The 19822-nt window shown below is 45.2% G+C and overlaps 1 protein-coding gene across 4 annotated transcripts in view; it reads right to left on the bottom strand.

Moving 5' to 3' along the window:
- The window catches only part of LOC147108825 (transcription factor MafB-like), a 388751-nt gene that overhangs the window by 250623 nt on the left and 118306 nt on the right, over window positions 1–19822 (bottom strand). For all 4 annotated transcript variants that reach the window (XM_086005711.1, XM_086005709.1, XM_086005713.1 and 1 more), the window contains one exon: window positions 15120–15173. In XM_086005711.1, coding sequence (XP_085861837.1) covers window positions 15120–15173 — 54 coding nt within the window. The remainder of the gene's footprint in view (window positions 1–15119; window positions 15174–19822) is intronic.

Here is a 19822-nt window from a genome sequence, read left to right on the forward strand (position 1 = left end):
GAAAATAATTTAAAACTATATATATATTTAAAAAAGTAACAAAATCTATGTTGGTCGTGAAAGGGTAAAACCTATCCCCTTTCGCAGGTTTTTGTCGCACTGCCTTTAATGGGAGTCCATCCGTCTGCAGTATTTGCAACATGTATAAAGAGCAACTTGCCTCGATGCTGTTTTCTGATGTTCTGATGCTGTCCAAGTTGACAGCAGCATTTTGGCAGCCGTGCACTAAAGTAAAGTCATTTCTATTGTACTGACAGCGTTTCCTGCCCCTCCCCCTCCCAAAATGATAAAAAGTTCCCTTGTAGCTTCCTATCAAGGCCGTGGCAAATAATCTGTTGGTTTCTTGGGGAAAAGAAAATCCAACCTGGAGCACCGTTTTAATTTTTAAAAAAGTTTAATGTTTTCTTCTGAATATTTTTCTTTTGAGGTTTCTACTGTGCTTGAATAAAGTTTATACAAATGGGATTTATGATTCATTCATTTAATTGATTAAGTTGCAATGCAGATTCTAATTTCATCATTAGAAGTCAGGTAAGTGAGGCTCAGGAAACTGGCAAACTCTTTGGATCCGGTCTAAACCCACTGTGATGTGGCAATCAAGCATGGCAGTGCTCGCTAACCCACTGCCACTCCCCGGAAATCAGCTTCCAGGGTCATCCACAGCCCGAGCTACTCCGTAAAGCTCCCTCACTGCCCAGTTATAACAATGTGTCATGTATACTGTACCATATGCACTGAATGCCATGAATGTAACATATGCCAAAGTATTGTAATTAAAGAGCAGTTGCCAACAGAAAATAAATAAAAGCTAAAATACATTTTCATATGGCATTAAAAGAATTATTGCAATGAAGTCACGCTGAATGCATCACATGGAATTCTTCTGACGACTGTTTGAACAGGTTTTTTTTTAATGGGTTAACCCTCCCTGATAAAATAATGGAGGGAGGAATTTATATGAATGTTAACACTAATATTGCACAACGTTATTTCAGCTCCCATGATATTAAACTACATGCTAGATAAACACACGAGGGAGAAAGTCATTGAATGATATGTTGGTAGGGCTAGGAGAGGTGGGAGGAGGCTCCTGTGGTGCATAATAGACATAATAGGCCACTTGGGCCGAATGGCCTGTTTCTGTGCTGTAGATTCTATGTAATTCTATGTAAACCAGCAACATTTACTGCAATCTTCTGCATGGAGTTCCATATAGCACAAAAAACCCAGCGCGGTGTGGCAGTGTGTGAGTGCACTTATGGGCTGCTTCCATTACAATATGTTGGCCGTGAGCTTGTCTCCCGTGATCCTGCAGGGGCACTGGGTGTCATTTTGACTTTGTGAGATAGTGTAAACACAGATTCTAATCTATTTATCAAAGTCAATGGAAATAATAAACAACGGAGAGAGATGTAAAAAGGGGCCCCTCCTTATCTATCTCTGTAACTTTCTCCAGCCCTACAAGCCTTCGCGATCTCTGCCCTCCTCCAATTCTGGCCTCTTGCGCATCTCCAATTTTAATCGCTCCACCTTTGGCGGCCGTGCCTTCAGCTGCCTGGGCCCCGAGCTCTGAAATTCCATCCCTAAACCTCTCCGCCTCTCTCTCCTCCTTTAAGATGCTCCTTAATACCTACCTCTTTGACCAAGCTTTTGGTCACCTGTCCTAATATCTCATGTGGCTCGGTGTCAACTTTCGTTTGGTAACACTCCTGTGAAGCGCCTTGGGTTTTACTACAAGGCTATGTAAATCCAAGTTGTTGTCATAGAAACATAGAAGGTCGGAGCAGGAGTAGGCCATTCGGCCCCTCGAGCCTGCTCCGCCATTCAATGCGATCATGGCTGATCATCCAAATTCAGTACCCTGTCCCTGCCTTCTCCCCATATCCCTTGATCCCTTTAGCCTTAAGAAATATATCCTACTCCTTCTTGAATATATTTAAAGAATTGACCTCTACTGCCTTCTGTGGTAGAGAATTCCTCAGGTTCACCACTGTCTGGGTGAAGAAATTCCTCCTCATTTCTGTCCTAAATGGCTTACCCCTTATCCTTAGACTGTGACCCCTGGTTCTGGACTCCCCGACCATCGGGAACATCCTCCCTGCATCTAGTCTGTCCAGTCCTGTCAGAATTTTATAAGTTTCAATGAGATCCCCTCTCATTCTTCTAAACTCCAGCGAGTATAAGCCCAATCGACCCAATCTCTCCTCATACGTCATTCCTGCCATCCCAGGCATCAGCCTGGTGAATCTTCGCTGCACTCCCTCCATGGCAAGAACATCCTTTGTCAGATAAGGCGACCAAAACTGCACACAATACTCAAGATGTGGTCTCACCAAGGCCCTTGTCGGGGCTGCCTATTCGCTATTACCCATTTCGCACTATCGCTTAAGGTCAAAATTAAGCGATGAGTTCCTGATCTCAGTTAGTCCATTATGGGGTGGGTGGTGAGGAGGGTGAGGTTAAAAAAAATACAATGCGCTTCCCCCTAGAGAGAAGTGGCAGCTGAGTCAGATCAAAGTGCTTTTACATATCTACTGGTAGTTGGTTGTGAGCAATACAGACTGTAGCCCAGAAGCAGTCAACTGTCTGGCTTTTCAGTTAGATTACTGCGCATAACACACGCGAGTGAGGGAGAGGGGAACAGAAAATAAAATTAACAGCAGGGGTCGAGAATAGAAATAAAAACAAATTTAAACATGCTCAAAATTCAGCATGCGCTGCGAGATCATTCAGGAGCCGGATTATTATGTTACAAGTGCAGGCAGTGCGATTGAATGTGACATTTGATCCCAAAAGGTCAGGAGGGCAAAGCCGCATTATGTCCAGTACATGGCTGAAGGCCTTTGAAAGGCTTTCAGTTTATCTCCATCTTTCCCCCCCGAATCAAAGAGTTGTGAAGCGCTTGATGTGAAAATCTTGGCTCCCGCTAATATTTTCAATATGCTCGGCGAACACGCCGCGGAAATAATGCAATTTATGGCGTAATTTTTTAAAAAACCCATTCGATCAAAGCACTCCTGTTAAATTTTGTGTTAACATCAGATAAAGCACTGAGTAAACACTGGGTGATTTCAGGTTGAAGGTGTTAATAATTGAGCATTTGACAATATGGTAAATATAATCATTGCAGCCCTGATTACCATCGCGCGATTCTATGCTATGTGCAAATAAAAATAAGATCAGAGCGATAAGGGTTAAAAAGCTGCTGGTAGCCGAACTTCAATGCAGGCTGTGCCGGACAAGCCTGAGCCAGTCTCGAGTCCCAGCAATCAGCTTCTTCCAGCAAGAAGCACAGGAACCTGTTAGACTGGCTTGGCTGACCGACCCTGCATTGAGGTGTACATTATCCGTGGCTGGGTCTGAAGACAAGCTGGGAGGAGTAGGAAGACTCAGAAGGTATAAACAGTAATTATCAATGTCAGGCTGCCATTTCCAGCACCTCCCTTAAACCCTGTAATTTGCTTGAAGCCGAGAGAAGGTCCATTTCTCCGTTACCACCTCCCCTCCCCCCCCCCCCACCCCCTCACCCCAACAGTAAAAGCCTCTGCATGAGACTAACATTTGCCCTTTGGCCAGCTGTCTCCGAATTAAAAAAAACATTAAAGCAATCTTTTATCTAGCAATTTAGACCGGCGACTGAAATATAAAGTAAATCCTTTCGGAGGTCAATCGGGTTTTTTTTTTATTCCTTTGGATACAAGATCGCTTCGCAACAGTAATCCAGCTTAAAAAAAAATTATTCGCAAAATGCCTTTTGGAGAAAACAATTGCCAATGTCTGGAGGAGTTTTTCCCCCAATTCCTGAGCTGAGCGGCAAACTCCGGTGTTGTGTTTGGGATATTCAGCATGCGGAAAATCCTTTGGCACAACATTCCAGTGTCTTTTTGCATTTGTTCCTTTCGTGATCATATCCTTAACAATTCAAGCGGTGTGTGTGTAAAATCTATAAAGGCCCAATGGATGTCTTTTAATTGATGCCCTACCGTCTCTTGGGGATTTATGTGATTATTCATTCTGGGGATGTGGGTGTGGCTGGCGAGGCCAGCATTTATTGCCCATCCCTCGTTGCCCCGAGGTAGCGGTTTGATGCAATTGAGGGGTTTGCGAGGCCACTTTAGAGGGCAGTTAAAAGACGGAAATCACATAGGCCAGACTGGATAATAGAAACATAGAAGATAGGCGCAGGAGTAGGCCATTCGGCCCGTCGAGCCTGCTCCGCCATTTAATGAGATCATAGCTGATCATCCAAATTCAGTACCCTGTCCCTGCTTTCTCCCCATATCCCTTGACCTTAAGAAATATATCTAACTCCTTCTTGAATATATTTAATGAATTGGCCTCCACCGCCCTCTGTGGTAGAGAATTCCACAGGTTCACCACTCTCTGGGTGAAGAAATTCCTCCTCATCTTTCCTTCCCTCAAAGGGACAGTCATCAACCAGTTCGGTTATTTTACAACAATCTGACAGCTTCCTGGTCCAACCTTTTATTTCCAGATTTTCTTCAAATTCCCAAACTACCACGGTGGGATTTGATCCCCCATATTCTGGGATTCATCAGTCTAGGCCTATGGGATTGTCCTGTGACCACTACACTACCGTAGCCCTAGCAGTTTGCGCAAGTCCTAACATCAGTCAGTGAAGGTGGCGGTAATACCATTGCCAGATTAATTAGCCGGGATGCAGTGAGGATGCTGTTTGTTTGGTGCCCAGTCTTCGTTGCGCCACGCAAGCCCTTAGTTGAGTAACCGGGCGCGCTTCCCTTGCATGAGGCACACATTTATAACCCGAGAGGCTTGGAGACTGCGAGCTAATCTGCTCCTAGCACTTTCACACCCGTCTGTGAAAAGTGACACGGGTAGCTCTTTCCGATGATTTACGGAGCAGCACTGGTAAACTGATAGGCTAAACCTGCCTTTCTTCACAATATACATATCGGTGAGGATTATTGACACAGCATTAACTGTACATACTCCACTTGAAATGCCCCCCCCCCCAAATTGCACCTGCATGCTGCCTCCCAAAGCAGAATGATCATTTGACGCAGTTAGCAACAGAATGCATGTTAGATTTCTTAAACTTATCAATTCTGCTTCCTAAAATAATCTCCCCCCCCAAAAACTGCTCTGAGCATTCCTGTTTGCCACTGACCCGCCCTTTGTGTTTGTGCGGGCCCAACACTGTTTTAACAGATGGTTCATTTTTTAATGTTTTAAAACAAAACACTTACCAATGTACCCATTTAAAAATGAAACAGTTACAAAGAATTATTGACTTTAATATCCTGCGGCTTTTTTCCCCCTTGACAAGGCAATTTAAAAAAAAAATTAACTATTAAATCAGCATGACCATCAGGGAAAATAAAGAACTTGCATTTATATAGCGCTTTTCACAACCTCAGGATGTTCCAAAGCGCTTTGCAGTGAAGTACCTTTGAAGTGTAATGTTGGGAAAGGTGGAAGCCAATTTTCACACAGCAAGCTCCTACAAACAGCAGTGAAGTAATGCCCATATAATCTGCCTTTAGTCTAATTGGCCAGAACTCCCCTGCTCCTCTTCAAAATAATGCCATGGGATCTTTTACGTCCACCTGAGAGGGTAGGCGGGGCCTCGGTTTAACTTCTCATCCAAAAGACGGCACTTCCAACAGTGCACCACACCCTCAGTATTCCATTGGGAGTGCCCGCCTAGATTTTTGTGCTCAAGTCTCTGGAGCGGGACTCAGAGCCCACAACCTTCTGACTCAGAGGCGAGCGTGAACTAGTTCAGGAGAGATGCTGAGCCCAGCAGTGTGTTAAGGCTGAACTAACATAATTCCAGATAGCCAGCAACCCAACATCAACCGATCAGGTAACTTCACGCCAGAGAAGTGCAGCTGACAGCTGACATTCAAGAAGCATTTAGATGAGCACTTGAAACGCCATAGCATACAAGGCTACGGACCAAGTGCTGGAATATGGGATTAGAATAGATAGGGCTTGATGGCCGGCGCAGACATGATGGGCCGAGGGGCCTCTTTCTGTGCTGTGTAACTCTATGACAGCAGTTACACAGTTCTCCTGTCATTGGCCATATTTCTAAGTATGAATGTTTTGACCTGCAGCTAAGTGACAAAAATATGGGTCCACAGGTCTGCTGTCATGCCAAGGCCTCCCGGAGCAAACTGGGTGTGTGGAGCCATCCTGCAGGCCTGCATCTCTGGCAATCATATCTCTGACCTCCATGCATCACTCACTCCTACATATTTTGCTATCGTGTGCCGGTCTCCACTGGCCTTGCATGTTTTCACCTGTATGTCAAAGGAGACTGGCACCTGGTGACAAAATATAAGGGACAGAAAGATACATGGAGGGCGTTCTCCCAAGACAGCAGCAGAAATAAAAGAGTTTCTAATGTGTGTTTATGCATGTTTATATGTTTGTATAAGTAACTCAGGCCCCGTCTGCCCTTTCAGGTGGACGTAAAAGAACTCATACCACTACTCGAAGATGAGCAGTGGAGTTCTCCCTGGCGTCCCGGACAATATCCCTCAACCAGCACCACTAAATAAAGATTATCTGCTCATTAGCTCATTGCTGTTTGTGGGAGCTTGCTGTGCGTAAATTGGCTGCTGCATTTCCTACATTACAACAGTGACTACACTTCAAAAGTACTTCATTGGCTGTAAAGCACATTGGGACGTCCTGAGGTCGTGAAAGGTGCTATAAAAATGCAATAATTCTTTTCAACTTTTCGACTTTTTAAAAAAGGTGCTTGAACACGCGTTTAAATCTTTGTACTGTAAATCAATTCTTGCTGCTTGTGCTGTGTGTCACACTGTGCTAATAGCTTGGTCAATGTGCTCAAGGACTGGACAAGTCTTGCTGCTCACAAGTGGACAATTTTCCAGGTGTCATAAGGGCCTGTAATGGAAGAATTGTTCGTCCAAGGTTAACAATTCAGGACCGCGTTTGGAGGCTGTGGGTTTTCTTGAACCGCAACATGACACCTGCTGGTTGTGACTGTTAAAAGTCCAAATGGTGCTGAGCCACGATCAGCACACTTTAGGACCTCAGCAAGCAGGAACTGTGCCTCTTGACCCTTCTAAGTAAGGAACTGGTCAACAGTCTACATGAACTGATCAGCAATTTCTGGATGGCATGTGAACCATCCAGAAAACTCCATTTAACTGACACTGAGGTATAAATCTCTGCGGAAGCAGTAAGCAAAAGGCGAAGGCTAGGAGGTCCAAAATAAAACCCAAAAATGATGGCAATGTACAGAAAGATAGATCTCCCGCTTCAAACACTGACTGATCGGCTGCACATTTCCAGCATCTTCGCTCGCTATGGTAAAAGAGATCCGGGTCAGCAATGCTTAGCTCAGGCATTCACTCTGCTGCCCCTCCCCTCGATCCTTACACCAGAAAACAAGCTTAGTGGACATCACCAACAGACTCGATGGCATCTCCATCATTCATAGAATCTGGCATGAGCAAGATCTTTCTATGAAGTAGAAAAAAGATTAGGTACAAAACTGGCTTCAAACGCCAGGCATGTGAAATCATGGGTGAAGTCCACACTGTAGACACATTTATCAGTCATGCAAAAGAAACAACAAAAAAGGAGTTTGGATTTGCACCTTCACATCCTCAGGACATTCCAGAGTGCTTTACAAGCAATGGATTGCTTGTGAAGAGTCAGCATTGAAATAAATTCACTGGCAAAGCAGTTCTAGGTACAGGGAAGATGAAAAAGTCACCTGCTGCCTTTTAGCACCTCTCACCGGAGACCCTCAACCTGCTCCTAAGGTCCCTGCCATGGATGCTAGCATCTGGCCAACGTGTTCACTCCTGCAGAGCATTTCCTTCAGGCGCGGGTCTTCTTCTGCGAGTCGCGTGCATGCGTGCCCAAGCCTTGCTCCTCGTCTGACATGACGGTAACCAGGTTGCGACCTTCTTGTCCATGTTTGAGCAAAGTTGTGATCCGTTAGTGTCAAGACTGAGCTGGACTTAGACGTGACAGAGTGGAGGCCCTTAACATGAGCACTAAAACCTGCAACATGGTCCATTATAAATGCACCCCCCTTACACCCACTTACCAAGTGTAATTGGTGTAAACATGTGTCGGAGACTGGCAGCCTCTGTCCACAACTGGTTTGATATACACAGCACTGCTGCGTCTGGGTGTCATTCTAGATCTCATCAGTAAACTTCACTGTTGCTTGCGAAATCACCCCTAAAATCATCTTAACTCACTGAGCACTGTAGGCACAGCAGCATCTCTTCTCTCTAGAATCTGCAAAGACTGTTCTCCCCAAATTTCTAATGACGGATGAAAAACAGGGAATGTGGCCTCATCCATGGTATTTAATGAATCAAGTGAAAAACAGGGAGAAAAAAATCTTCTACGATGCAATTAATAATGTGGAGCTGAAATAGAACAGTTGCCCTCACAGAGTTAAAACTCCGAGCTACCTCGTATGGTTTGTTTTTGCCTGTTCAGATTTATTTAACTGCAGTTGCCGTGGCCGACGACAGGATGGATGTGGGCCTGTCTGCGAAATATGCAGAATGCAGAAAGCTCATGAATTTATTCGAATTTTAATGCAAGAGGATCGGATTTTTCAGTGTTCTCATAAAATTAACAACTTGATCATTAAATCGGATGACATTCGGAGTCATTTTCAGAATATTTTTTCGGAGTGTGTGTGCGTGCTTTCAGTTTTATAAAATCAGCTGCATTTTGTCCCACTGGAGTGAAGGGAAATGGAAATTAGAACCGACAAATTGCAGATTTTCTGGAGTCCGCTTTGCCTGAATTCTTTGTAATTGGAGTTGCCCGTTTTATTTTACTGAGATATTTTCCAGTGCATTTGCTCAAGAAGGATCCAGTCAGTATCCTACATTTTTGTGCAAGTGTGTGTGAGTGTGAGAGTGAGAGAGTGTGTGAGAGTGAGAGTGTGTGTGTGAGTGTGAGAGTGAGAGACAGAGAGTGTGTGAGAGTGAGAGAGAGAGTGTGTGAGTGAGAGAGAGAGAGAGTGTGTGAGAGTGAGAGAGAGTGTGAGAGTGAGAGAGAGAGAGTGAGAGAGAGAGAGAGTGTGTGAGAGTGAGAGTGAGAGAGAGTGAGAGAGAGAGTGTGTGAGAGTGAGAGTGTGAGAGTGAGTGTGAGAGTGAGAGAGAGTGTGAGAGTGAGAGTGTGTGTGTGAGTGTGAGAGTGAGAGACAGAGAGTGTGTGAGAGTGAGAGAGAGAGTGTGTGAGTGAGAGAGAGAGAGAGTGTGTGAGAGTGAGAGAGTGTGTGAGAGTGAGAGAGAGAGAGTGAGAGAGAGAGAGAGTGTGTGAGAGTGAGAGAGTGTGTGAGAGTGAGAGTGTGTGTGAGAGTGAGAGTGTGTGTGTGAGTGTGAGAGTGAGAGAGAGAGAGAGTGTGTGAGAGTGAGAGTGTGTGTGTGAGTGTGAGAGTGAGAGAGTGTGTGAGAGTGAGAGTGTGTGTGTGAGTGTGAGAGTGAGAGAGAGAGAGAGTGTGTGAGAGTGAGAGTGTGTGTGTGAGTGTGAGAGTGAGAGAGAGAGTGTGTGAGAGTGAGAGAGAGTGTGAGAGTGAGAGAGAGAGTGAGAGAGAGAGAGAGAGTGTGTGAGAGTGAGAGTGAGAGAGAGTGAGAGAGAGAGTGTGTGAGAGTGAGAGTGTGAGAGTGAGTGTGAGAGTGAGAGAGAGTGTGAGAGTGAGAGTGTGTGTGTGAGTGTGAGAGTGAGAGACAGAGAGTGTGTGAGAGTGAGAGAGAGAGTGTGTGAGTGAGAGAGAGAGAGAGTGTGTGAGAGTGAGAGAGTGTGTGAGAGTGAGAGAGAGAGAGTGAGAGAGAGAGAGAGTGTGTGAGAGTGAGAGAGTGTGTGAGAGTGAGAGTGTGTGTGTGAGTGTGAGAGTGAGAGACAGAGAGTGTGTGAGAGTGAGAGAGAGAGTGTGTGAGTGAGAGAGAGAGAGAGTGTGTGAGAGTGAGAGAGAGTGTGAGAGTGAGAGAGAGAGAGTGAGAGAGAGAGAGAGTGTGTGAGAGTGAGAGTGAGAGTGAGAGAGAGTGAGAGAGAGAGTGTGTGAGAGTGAGAGTGTGAGAGTGAGAGAGAGAGTGAGAGAGTGTGTGAGAGTGAGAGAGAGAGTATGAGAGTGAGAGAGAGAGAGTGAGAGTGAGAGAGTGTGTGAGAGTGAGAGTGTGAGAGAGTATGAGAGTGAGAGAGAGTGAGAGTGAGAGAGAGAGAGTGAGAGAGAGAGAGTGTGTGAGAGTGAGAGTGTGAGAGTATGAGAGTGAGAGAGAGAGAGTGAGAGTGTGTGAGAGTGTGTGAGAGTGAGAGAGAGAGTGTGAGAGTGAACGAGAGTGTGAGTGAGTGTGAGTGTGTGAGAGTGAGAGAGAGTGTGAGAGTGAGAGAGAGAGAGTGAGAGAGAGAGAGAGTGTGTGAGAGTGAGAGTGAGAGTGAGAGAGAGTGAGAGAGAGAGTGTGTGAGAGTGAGAGTGTGAGAGTGAGAGAGAGAGTGAGAGAGTGTGTGAGAGTGAGAGAGAGAGAGTATGAGAGTGAGAGAGAGAGAGTGAGAGTGAGAGAGTGTGTGAGAGTGTGAGAGAGTATGAGAGTGAGAGAGAGAGTGAGAGTGAGAGAGAGAGAGTGAGAGAGAGAGTGTGTGAGAGTGAGAGTGTGAGAGTATGAGAGTGAGAGAGAGAGAGTGAGAGTGTGTGAGAGTGAGAGAGAGAGTGTGAGAGTGAACGAGAGTGTGAGTGAGTGTGAGTGTGTGAGTGTGAGAGAGTGAGAGAGTGTGAGAGTGTGTGAGAGTGTGAGAGAGAGTGAGAGTGTGTGAGAGTGAGAGAGAGTGTGAGAGTGAATGAGAGTGTGAGTGAGTGTGAGTGTGTGAGAGTGTGAGAGAGTGAGAGAGTGTGAGAGTGTGTGAGAGTGTGAGAGAGAGTGAGAGTGTGTGAGAGTGTGTGAGAGTGAGAGTGAGAGTGTGTGAGAGTGTGAGAGAGAGAGTGTGTAAGAGTGAGAGTGTGAGAGTGAGAGAGAGAGTGAGAGTGAGAGAGTGTGTGAGAGTGAGAGTGTGTGTGTGAGTGTGAGAGTGTGTGAGAGTGAGAGAGAGAGTGTGTGAGAGTGAGAGTGTGAGAGTGAGATGAGAGAGAGAGAGAGAGAGAGTGTGTGAGAGTGAGAGTGTGAGAGAGAGTGTGAGAGTGAGAGAGAGAGAGTGAGAGGGAGAGAGAGTGTGTGAGAGTGAGAGTGTGAGAGAGAGTGAGAGTGAACGAGAGTGTGAGTGAGTGTGAGTGTGTGAGAGTGTGAGAGAGTGAGAGAGTGTGAGAGTGTGTGAGAGTGTGAGAGAGAGTGAGAGTGTGTGAGAGTGAGAGAGTGTGTGAGAGTGAGAGTGTGTGTGTGAGTGTGAGAGTGTGTGAGAGTGAGAGAGAGAGAGAGAGTGTGTGAGAGTGAGAGTGTGAGAGAGAGTATGAGAGTGAGAGAGAGAGAGAGTGTGTGAGAGTGAGAGAGAGAGTGTGAGAGTGAACGAGAGTGTGAGCGAGTGTGAGTGTGTGAGAGTGTGAGAGAGTGAGAGAGTGTGAGAGTGTGTGAGAGTGTGAGAGAGAGTGAGAGTGTGTGAGAGTGTGTGAGAGTGAGAGAGTGTGAGAGTGTGTGAGAGTGTGAGAGAGAGTGAGAGTGTGTGAGAGTGTGCGAGAGTGAGAGAGTGTGAGAGAGAGTGAGAGAGTGTGAGAGTGTGAGAGAGTGAGAGAGTGTGAGAGTGTGTGAGAGTGTGAGAGAGAGCGTGAGAGTGAGAGAGTGAGAGTGTGTGAGAGTGTGACAGAGAGTGTGAGTGTGTGAGAGTGTGAGAGAGTGAGAGAGTGTGAGAGTGTGTGAGAGTGCGAGAGAGAGTGAGAGTGTGTGAGAGTGTGTGAGAGTGAGAGAGTGAGAGTGTGTGAGAGTGTGAGAGAGAGTGTGTGTGTGAGAGTGTGAGAGTGAGCGAGTGTGAGAGTGAACGAGAGTGTGAGTGAGTGTGAGAGAGTGAGTGTGTGTGAGAGTGCGTGAGTGTGAGTGAGAGAGTGTGTGAGTGTGAGAGTGTGTGTGAGTGTGTGTGAGAGAGAGTGTGTGTGAGAGAGAGAGAGAGTGAGAGTGTGTGAGAGTGTGAGTGTGTGAGAGTGTGAGAGTGAGCGAGAGTGTGAAAGAGTGAGAGAGTGAGTGAGAGAGAGTGTGAGAGTGAGAGTGTGAGAGTGTGAGAGAGAGAGAGTACAATAGTGTGAGAGAGTGAGTGTGTGAGAGTGAGTGTGAGAGAGTGTGAGAGAGTATGATAGTGTCTGAGAGAGTGAGTGTGAGAGTTAGTGTGTGAGAGTGAGTGTGAGAGTGTGAGAGTGAGTGTGTGAGAGTGAGTGTGAGAGTGTGTGAGAGTGAGTGTGAGAGTGAGTGTGTGAGAGTGAAAGAGAGTGTGAGTGAGCAAGAGAGTGTGAGAGAGTGAGTGTGAGTGTAGGAGAGTGAGAGTGAGAGAGTATGAGAGTGAGTGTGAGAGTGAGTGTGTGAGAGAGTGAGTGTGAGAGTGAGTGTGAGAGAGTGTGAGAGTATGAGAGAGTGAGTGTGAGAGTGTGTGAGTGTGAGTGAGAGAGAGTGTGAGTGAATGTGAGTGAGTGTGAGAGTGTGTGTGAGTGTGAGTGAGAGTGTGTGTGAGTGAGAGTGTGTGTGAGTGAGAGTGTGTGTGAGTGTGAGAGAGTGTGAGTGTGTGAGAGTGAGAGAGTGAGAGTGTGTGAGAGTGTTGAGTGTGTGAGAGTGTGAGAGTGAGAGAGTGAGAGTGAGCGAGAGTGTGAGAGTGAGCGAGAGTGTGAGAGAGTGAGAGTGAGAGAGTGTGAGAGTGAGAGAGTGTGAGAGTGTGAGAGAGTGAGAGAGTAAGATAGTGTGTGAGAGAGTGAGTGTGTGAGAGTGAGTGTGAGAGAGTGTGAGCATGTGAGAGAGTAAGATAGTGTGTGAGAGAGAGTGTGAGAGTGTGTGAGAGTGAGTGTGTGAGAGTGAGTGTGAGAGTGAGAGAGTGAGTGTGACAGTGAGTGTGTGAGAGTGAGAGAGAGTGTGAGAGAGTGTGTGAAAGAGTGAGTGTGAGAGTGAGTGTGAGTGAGAGTGTGAGTGAGAGTGTGTGAGAAAGTGAGTGTGAGAGTGAGTGTGAGAGAGTGAGAATGTGTGAGAGTGAGTGTGAGAGTGAGTGTGTGAGAGTGTGAGAGTGAGCGAGAGTGTGTGAGAGTGTGTGAGAGTGAGAGTGTGAGAGAGTGTGTGAGAGAGTGAGTGTGAGAGTGAGTGATAGTGTGAGAGAGTGAGAGTGTGTGAGAGTGAGTGTGAGAGTGGGTGTGAAAGAGTGTGAGAGAGTGAGTGAGAGAGAGTGTGAGAGAGTGAGTGTGAGAGTGAGTGATAGTGTGAGAGAGTGAGAGTGTGTGAGAGAGTGAGTGTGAGTGGGTGTGAAAGAGTGTGAGAGAGTGAGTGAGAGAGAGTGTGTGAGAGAGTGAGTGTGAGAGTGAGTGATAGTGTGAGAGAGTGAGAGTGTGTGAGAGAGTGAGTGTGAGAGTGAGTGAGAGTGTGAGAGAGTGAGACAGTGTGTGAGAGAGTGTGAGTGAGTGAGTGAGCAAGTGTGAGAGTGAGCGAGAGTGAGTGTGTGAGAGTGAGAGTGAGCAAGAGTGTGAGTGTGTGAGAGTGAGAGTGAGTGCGAGAGTGAGCGAGAGTGAGTGTGTGTGAGCGAGAGTGAGTGTGTGAGTGAGAGTGAGCGAGAGTGTGAGTGAGCGAGTGTGTGAGTGAGTGTGAGTGAGTGAGAGTGAGTGTGTGAGTATGTGAGAGAGTGAGAGTGTGTAAGTGATTGTGAGAGGGAGTGTGTGAGAGTGAGTGTGAGAGTGTGAGTGAGAATGAGTGTGTGAGTGAGTGTGTGAGTGTGAGTGTGTGAGAGTTTGTGAGAGTGAGAGTGTGAGAGTGTTTGTGAGAGTGTGTGTGTGTGTGTGTATGTGAGCGTGAGAGTGAGTGTGTGTGAGAGAGTGAGTGTGTGTGTTTGTGAGAGTGAGTGAGAGTGTTTGTGAGAGTGTGTGAGTGAGTGAGTGTGTGAGTGTGTGTGAGTGTGTGAGTGTGAGTGTGTGTGAGTGTGTGTGAGTGAGTGTGAGAGTGAGAGTGTGTGTGTGAGAGTGTGTCTGTGTGTGAGTGTGTGTGTGAGTGTGTGTGAGTGAGAGTGAGAGTGTCTGAGTGAGTGTTAGTGTGAGAGGGAGTGAGTGTTAGTGTGTGAGTGAGTGTGAGTGTGAGAGTTTGAGTGTGTGCATTGAAATTAAGCTCAGTTACTTCTATAACTGTTTTCAAAATGGACGCTGATTCTCTCTGCCGCCCCCTCCCCATGTCACAAAGCGATTGCAGGGTCATCAGATTGACATCACATGACCAGCTTCCAACGTCCTACACACATCAGATATCCCATAATCCAGTACTCAAACTTAACCCTTGCCCTGCTGCATAGATAGGAACTCTAGACAATTAACAACTTTAATCATGACTCTGCTGAGTGAAGAGAGATTCTTTACAGTCGCACAATGACTTTTGCGACTGGCGTTTTTATGAAGTGTCAAAAAATTATCCCCATTTTTTTTCCAGATTATACTTGGTCTTTTTTTGTTCATTGGCTGCTTTCTGTGAGATTTGGGACAGTGATAAGCTGTTCTAAAGTGGACAAGTACAGTGTGTTTGATTGAGAGCTATGAATGGAATCCATTCTCCACACAAAAATCTCTTTCTGATTGGTATCTGCAGGCATGTCAGATGCTGGTGAATATTATTGCCTCACCTCACCGTCTGCATTTATTGATCTGTTTAAATTGAGACCTTTTGACTTGTAAAAGCACTGTTTAACCGGTCTGATCTGTTTTAATTTTTAATAGAATAACGCATTCATTTCACACAAGATCGCGCTCGTTAGCCGAGACCAGCTCCTCTACACACTGAGATTCTGTCACAATGCAGTGTTGTGGCAACATGAAAAGCTGCATATATTTACTCCCACGCGAAATGACTTTTTTTTATGTTCCTCTTTTCTATACAGAAGACAACCCTTACTTTAACCAAAAAAAAAAATAGCGAATTCCGAAATTATTTCTGGAACACTAAATTACCCGATTCCGAAGCAAATGAAAAGAATTTTACCTTGTGTGGGGCATGGAGCGCAGTGGTTGTTTTCTGGTGCATTTCATTGGGAATCTGTGTAAACGTAAGATATAAAATCAAAAGGTAGATTACGTTTACGATGAACGAAAGTACATCACGGACAAATGGATAATGGATTACACCAATCAATGAATCAATACATCAGTATTAATAACCTGAGACTAATCAACCGGACCAGGGATACCAGAGGTTGAAAGTGTGCAACATATAAAGCAGCCTACGCACTTCTTTAATTAGATTTTTAGTTTTATTTTATTCATTCACGGGATGTGGGTGTCACTGGCAAGGCCGGCATTTATTGCCCATCCCTGCTTGCCCTTGAGAAGGATGATGGTGAACCGCCTTCTTGAACTGCTGCAGTGCTATTTCTTTGTAGCCGTTAGGTACCACTGAGTGGCTGGCTAGGCCATGTCAGAGGGCAAATTAAGAGGCAACCACATTGCTGTTGGTCTGGAGTCACATATAGGCCAGACCGGGGAAGGACAGCAGATTTCTTTCCCTAAAGAACATTAGTGAACCAAAATGGTTTTTACAGCCCTCTAGTAGTCTCATAGTGATACTAGCTTTTTATTCCAGATTTATTTAATTAACTGAATTTAAATTCCCCAGCTACTATGGTGGGATTTGAACTCATATATTACCAGATCATTAGTCCAGCCCTCTAGGATTATTAGCTCAGTAACATAACCACTATGCTACCGTTCCCATAGTCTAATGAGTCTAGTGTCATTATCCCTTCACTGAAGTTCGTCTTGAACTATGTTGATTCAATTTGTGCAACCGTCAAGGCGAAAAGATGTTAGCGCTGAGGAACTTTTTTTTAAAAACAACTTTTTTCCCCTCCCCCTGCATCAAGCACTCCTGGATCAGCCATAGCAGAAGCCAGCTTCTGGTGGGTAAAACTCTGCCTCAGTGATCTGCCTCAGAAGAGCACCCCCTACTGCGCAAGTGTGGTATTTCATTTCCCCACAAACAGGCATCTCTGCGGCCTCCTCCAGTGAGTGGGTTTGGCAATTAGTGCCAATTCGTGGGCAGTTTCCTGCTGCGAATTAGCATCCACAAGAAACTCAGCTGAGGTTGTCCATATTGAATTTCGCTCCAGACCTTTTAAATCGGAGGCAGTGGAGCGAAGAGACTTTCATTCCCCCCACCAGTCTGAGAGCTGAGTTTGGACCTCGGGATCCAAAGTTAAAAGGGACAGCGTGTTAGGCCAGAGCGCCACCCAATCCCTCATTTGTGATGATTTTAGACGCCGTTATCTAAATAGCAATCTTTGTGAATTGTGTGTGGTGTCAACTTAACAGCCAAAAAAAAGAACGCTGTCCCACTTTGGTTTCGAACTACCATTTACTGTCTCTTATTAAAGCATGTTTCTTGGCCCCATTCCACGTGACCCATCATCTTACTGAAGCAAACAGTCTGTTGCAAAGTTGTGAGGTTTTTTTTATATAACGACAGAGATAACTGTCCTTTCTGTTGTTTATTGCAATGAGTCAGTTGTACCTCCCATATAAAATAACGAACAAAATCAAAATCTTGTCAGCCTCACTCTGCTGATTTCTCTCTGTTTGCTACCGCTTCCCTATCCCACGCACAGAGGGTGACAGGTGAGCTAACGCCATTGGGCTAACATCAATAAAAGTCCAACGCTAAGGTTTTTGCTGCAAATATTTTTCCACCGGTGCATTGTGCAGTCAAATTCATTTCGAATTTGGACTCTTAAGTTCCCTCATCATAGCCTTTCAGATTGTAGTGACCTCCTTCCCCCTTACGGCCCCATTTTAAGGGTTCACCACCACCTTGTAAAGGGCAACTAGGAATGGCCAATAAATGTTGGCCTTGCTAGCGACACCCACACCGAGAATGATTTTTTTTTTTAAACTGCTGACATGCCTATGAGTTTTGCCTATTGCGGTTTATGCCACCTGATAATGGGGCATTCATTCCCTGTTGTTTGACCCTCTTTGTAACATGCTAACTCCTGAGGACCAATGCAATAATGACGGAAACATTACAGCATTGTTATCGAATCAGATTATTGCATTTGATACTTTTTTTTCCCGCAGCTAATGCAGAAAAGAAAACTTGTGTGCTCATTAAAAAAAAATGTCATTAATGGTCTTATTGGGTGAAGCGACTGGTTCTGTGATGGGAGCAGTGTGTGTAAGCAAGACTTAAGAGATCGTTTTACATGAATCCAACGTTGCGTGGCGGTATAGGAAGAGAATGAATACTCCCTTTCCCGGTGGGGTTGGGGGGGATGGGGTGGGGGGTGGGGGGTGGGGGAAATGAATGGCTGCTTGAACTCAGAATGCCCCATAAACGTGCACAAAATCATTTCTTGCAGTCTAAAACAGCAGTTAGTAAGACCTTAATATGACTAGAGTCGCATTGAAAGGTTTTATGTTGCGCTGCCACAGTAATCGGAATGTGAGCTTTTGCTCACTATTAGGGCAAGTGATTTGATGCAGTGCAACGTCCCACAACAAACCTGGGGAATTTCAACACTTGTGTCCATGCAGCGCAATGTGTGGCGCAAGTACTGCAAATTTTGCACATAAAGTCCCAAAGGCAGTTGCTAAGCAGCCCTGAGGAATAGCACATTACTTGCTGCAAAAAACAAAATCCCTTGCCCTCCTCGTTATCAGCAAAAAGACACAACTGCATTCACACACACGTGCACATACACTATGAATATTAGCCAACAAGGATGAGCAGTGCAAAATAACATAAAGTGATACAAAATAACTGTCAATCTTCACAGGTGCGAGGACCAGGATATCATTTTTTTTTAATTTGCAGGTATAGAATTAGACGGCACAGAAGGAGGCCATTCAGCCCATCGTGCCTGTGCTGTCTCTTTGATAGAGCTGCCCAGTTAGCTCCACCCTCCCCCCCCCGCTCTTTCCCCTATAGGCCTGCAATTTTTTTTCCTTCAAGTATATATCGAAAGTTACTATCAAGCACTGCATTCCAGATGGTATTAGCAACCATTGATGTTCCTATTCTATCCCACTTTAGATTGACCATACAAAGCCACAGTTCCAGCAAATACCTATGTGCAGAGTGTTGCCCCGTAGCCACTAATGCAAACATGATGAGCAAGACATGAAGAGCAAAATATTCCCCTTTACCCCAACTGTCAAGAATATAGAGGGGAGGGAATGAATCGACATGTGAGCCATTGTTCTGTTTTAGTAGACATGCAGGTGTCCATTTGCTGTGTTCACTTTATGCGGTGAATGTTCATGTGCAGCATTTCCGCTATCCAGTGCGCAAGGCATTTTATCTGAAAGTCCCAAATGATTATTCAAAAGACCCTTAAGTCCTAGCACGCCAAGTGGAATTTCAATGCGTTAGGTTTTCAAATCTACGGCAAAACGGTTAAATTACTATTCGTTAAATTAAACCCCGTGACACTCGTTTGGAGTCATTCCCGTTGATGTTCCTAATCACGGGAAGATGTCGCAGAGATGATGCTATGCAGCTCTGCAGAGTGAGCCAAGGTTGTGTGGGAGGTATCCCCACAGTCGCACCATGCAATGATGGAGCTAGTCAGTTAGCTATGTAAAAACATAGGACTCAGGCACATTGCAACAGCCCTGATCATTTGAATCTAAGCACGTTAAACTGAGCACTTGTCCCTCAAAGGATATTTAAGGGTGCCCGATATGTTTTTTTTAAACATAGTGCGTGTATATCGACCCGTTCCCCCTGATCCCCAGATAGCAATCGCCTTTACTGAACAGTACTTTATATCAGTAATAATGACTGGATTCCAGCATCGCCTCTTAGTTTGGGATTCGCTTACACTGTAACCAACAGTTTTTCCTTTTACTAAATGCATTCCGCGCATACAAAATGCTGCAACAATGCCACAATGGCAATGCAAAATAATATTTAGATTTCATGATGTCCTAGAGGAATCATGTTGAAAGATAAATAATTTTGTGCAAGCAGAACAATTACACTGCTCTAAAATCGGCAAACAACATTTACTGATACGGCGTATTTTTTAAGTGGAAAAGGATCGCAAAATCACCACAATTAATGTAGGCCTCACTTTTAAATAATTGATTCTTGTAAGCAGTTTTAAGGTGAAACAATGCTTTCAATTTCATAGTATGCGTGCATGGTTAATTTTATTAAAGGAAAATTATCAGTACGGTATAACATTGCTATAAATTGCTTCAAGTACTGCAGCGTCAGCTATTCTGCTGTGGTGGATTTTTGACTTCAGCCTTTTTTTTTTCCCTTTGTTTCGCTTCCTATTATTGAGACGATTTGGCCCAAAAAAAGCAACCCCTGTTTTGCAATTTCTGTGGCGGTCTTTTTTTAAATAAAGAAAACATTTTACGTTCGGGAGAAGTGTGACTCCGTCATCAACACTGCTCTCTGCCTTCAGCTCTCAATGCCAGCCCCCCTAACACTTTGCACCAGAGGAGCGAGCCTCTACTTGCTGAAGTCAGGGCCAAACGTTATCTTCGCTGAGTGATCCTGTGTATCTAGGATCAGTAATTTGACACCAGCAACTCCTGAAGAGATGCCCTGACCCTTCAGTGTCAAACACTGGTAACCAACCAGCTCGCTACAGCAAGTCAAGCAGACAATGTGCAGAAAACTCAGCCTAAAACAGCTGGGAACAGTTAGTTCACAACAACACTAGCTGAGGGAACTGATGC

Source organism: Somniosus microcephalus, chromosome 13 (assembly GCF_052327205.1).
Source record: "Somniosus microcephalus isolate GS21.2 chromosome 13, FLI_Smic_1.0, whole genome shotgun sequence".
Taxonomy (NCBI): Eukaryota; Metazoa; Chordata; class Chondrichthyes; order Squaliformes; family Somniosidae; genus Somniosus; species Somniosus microcephalus.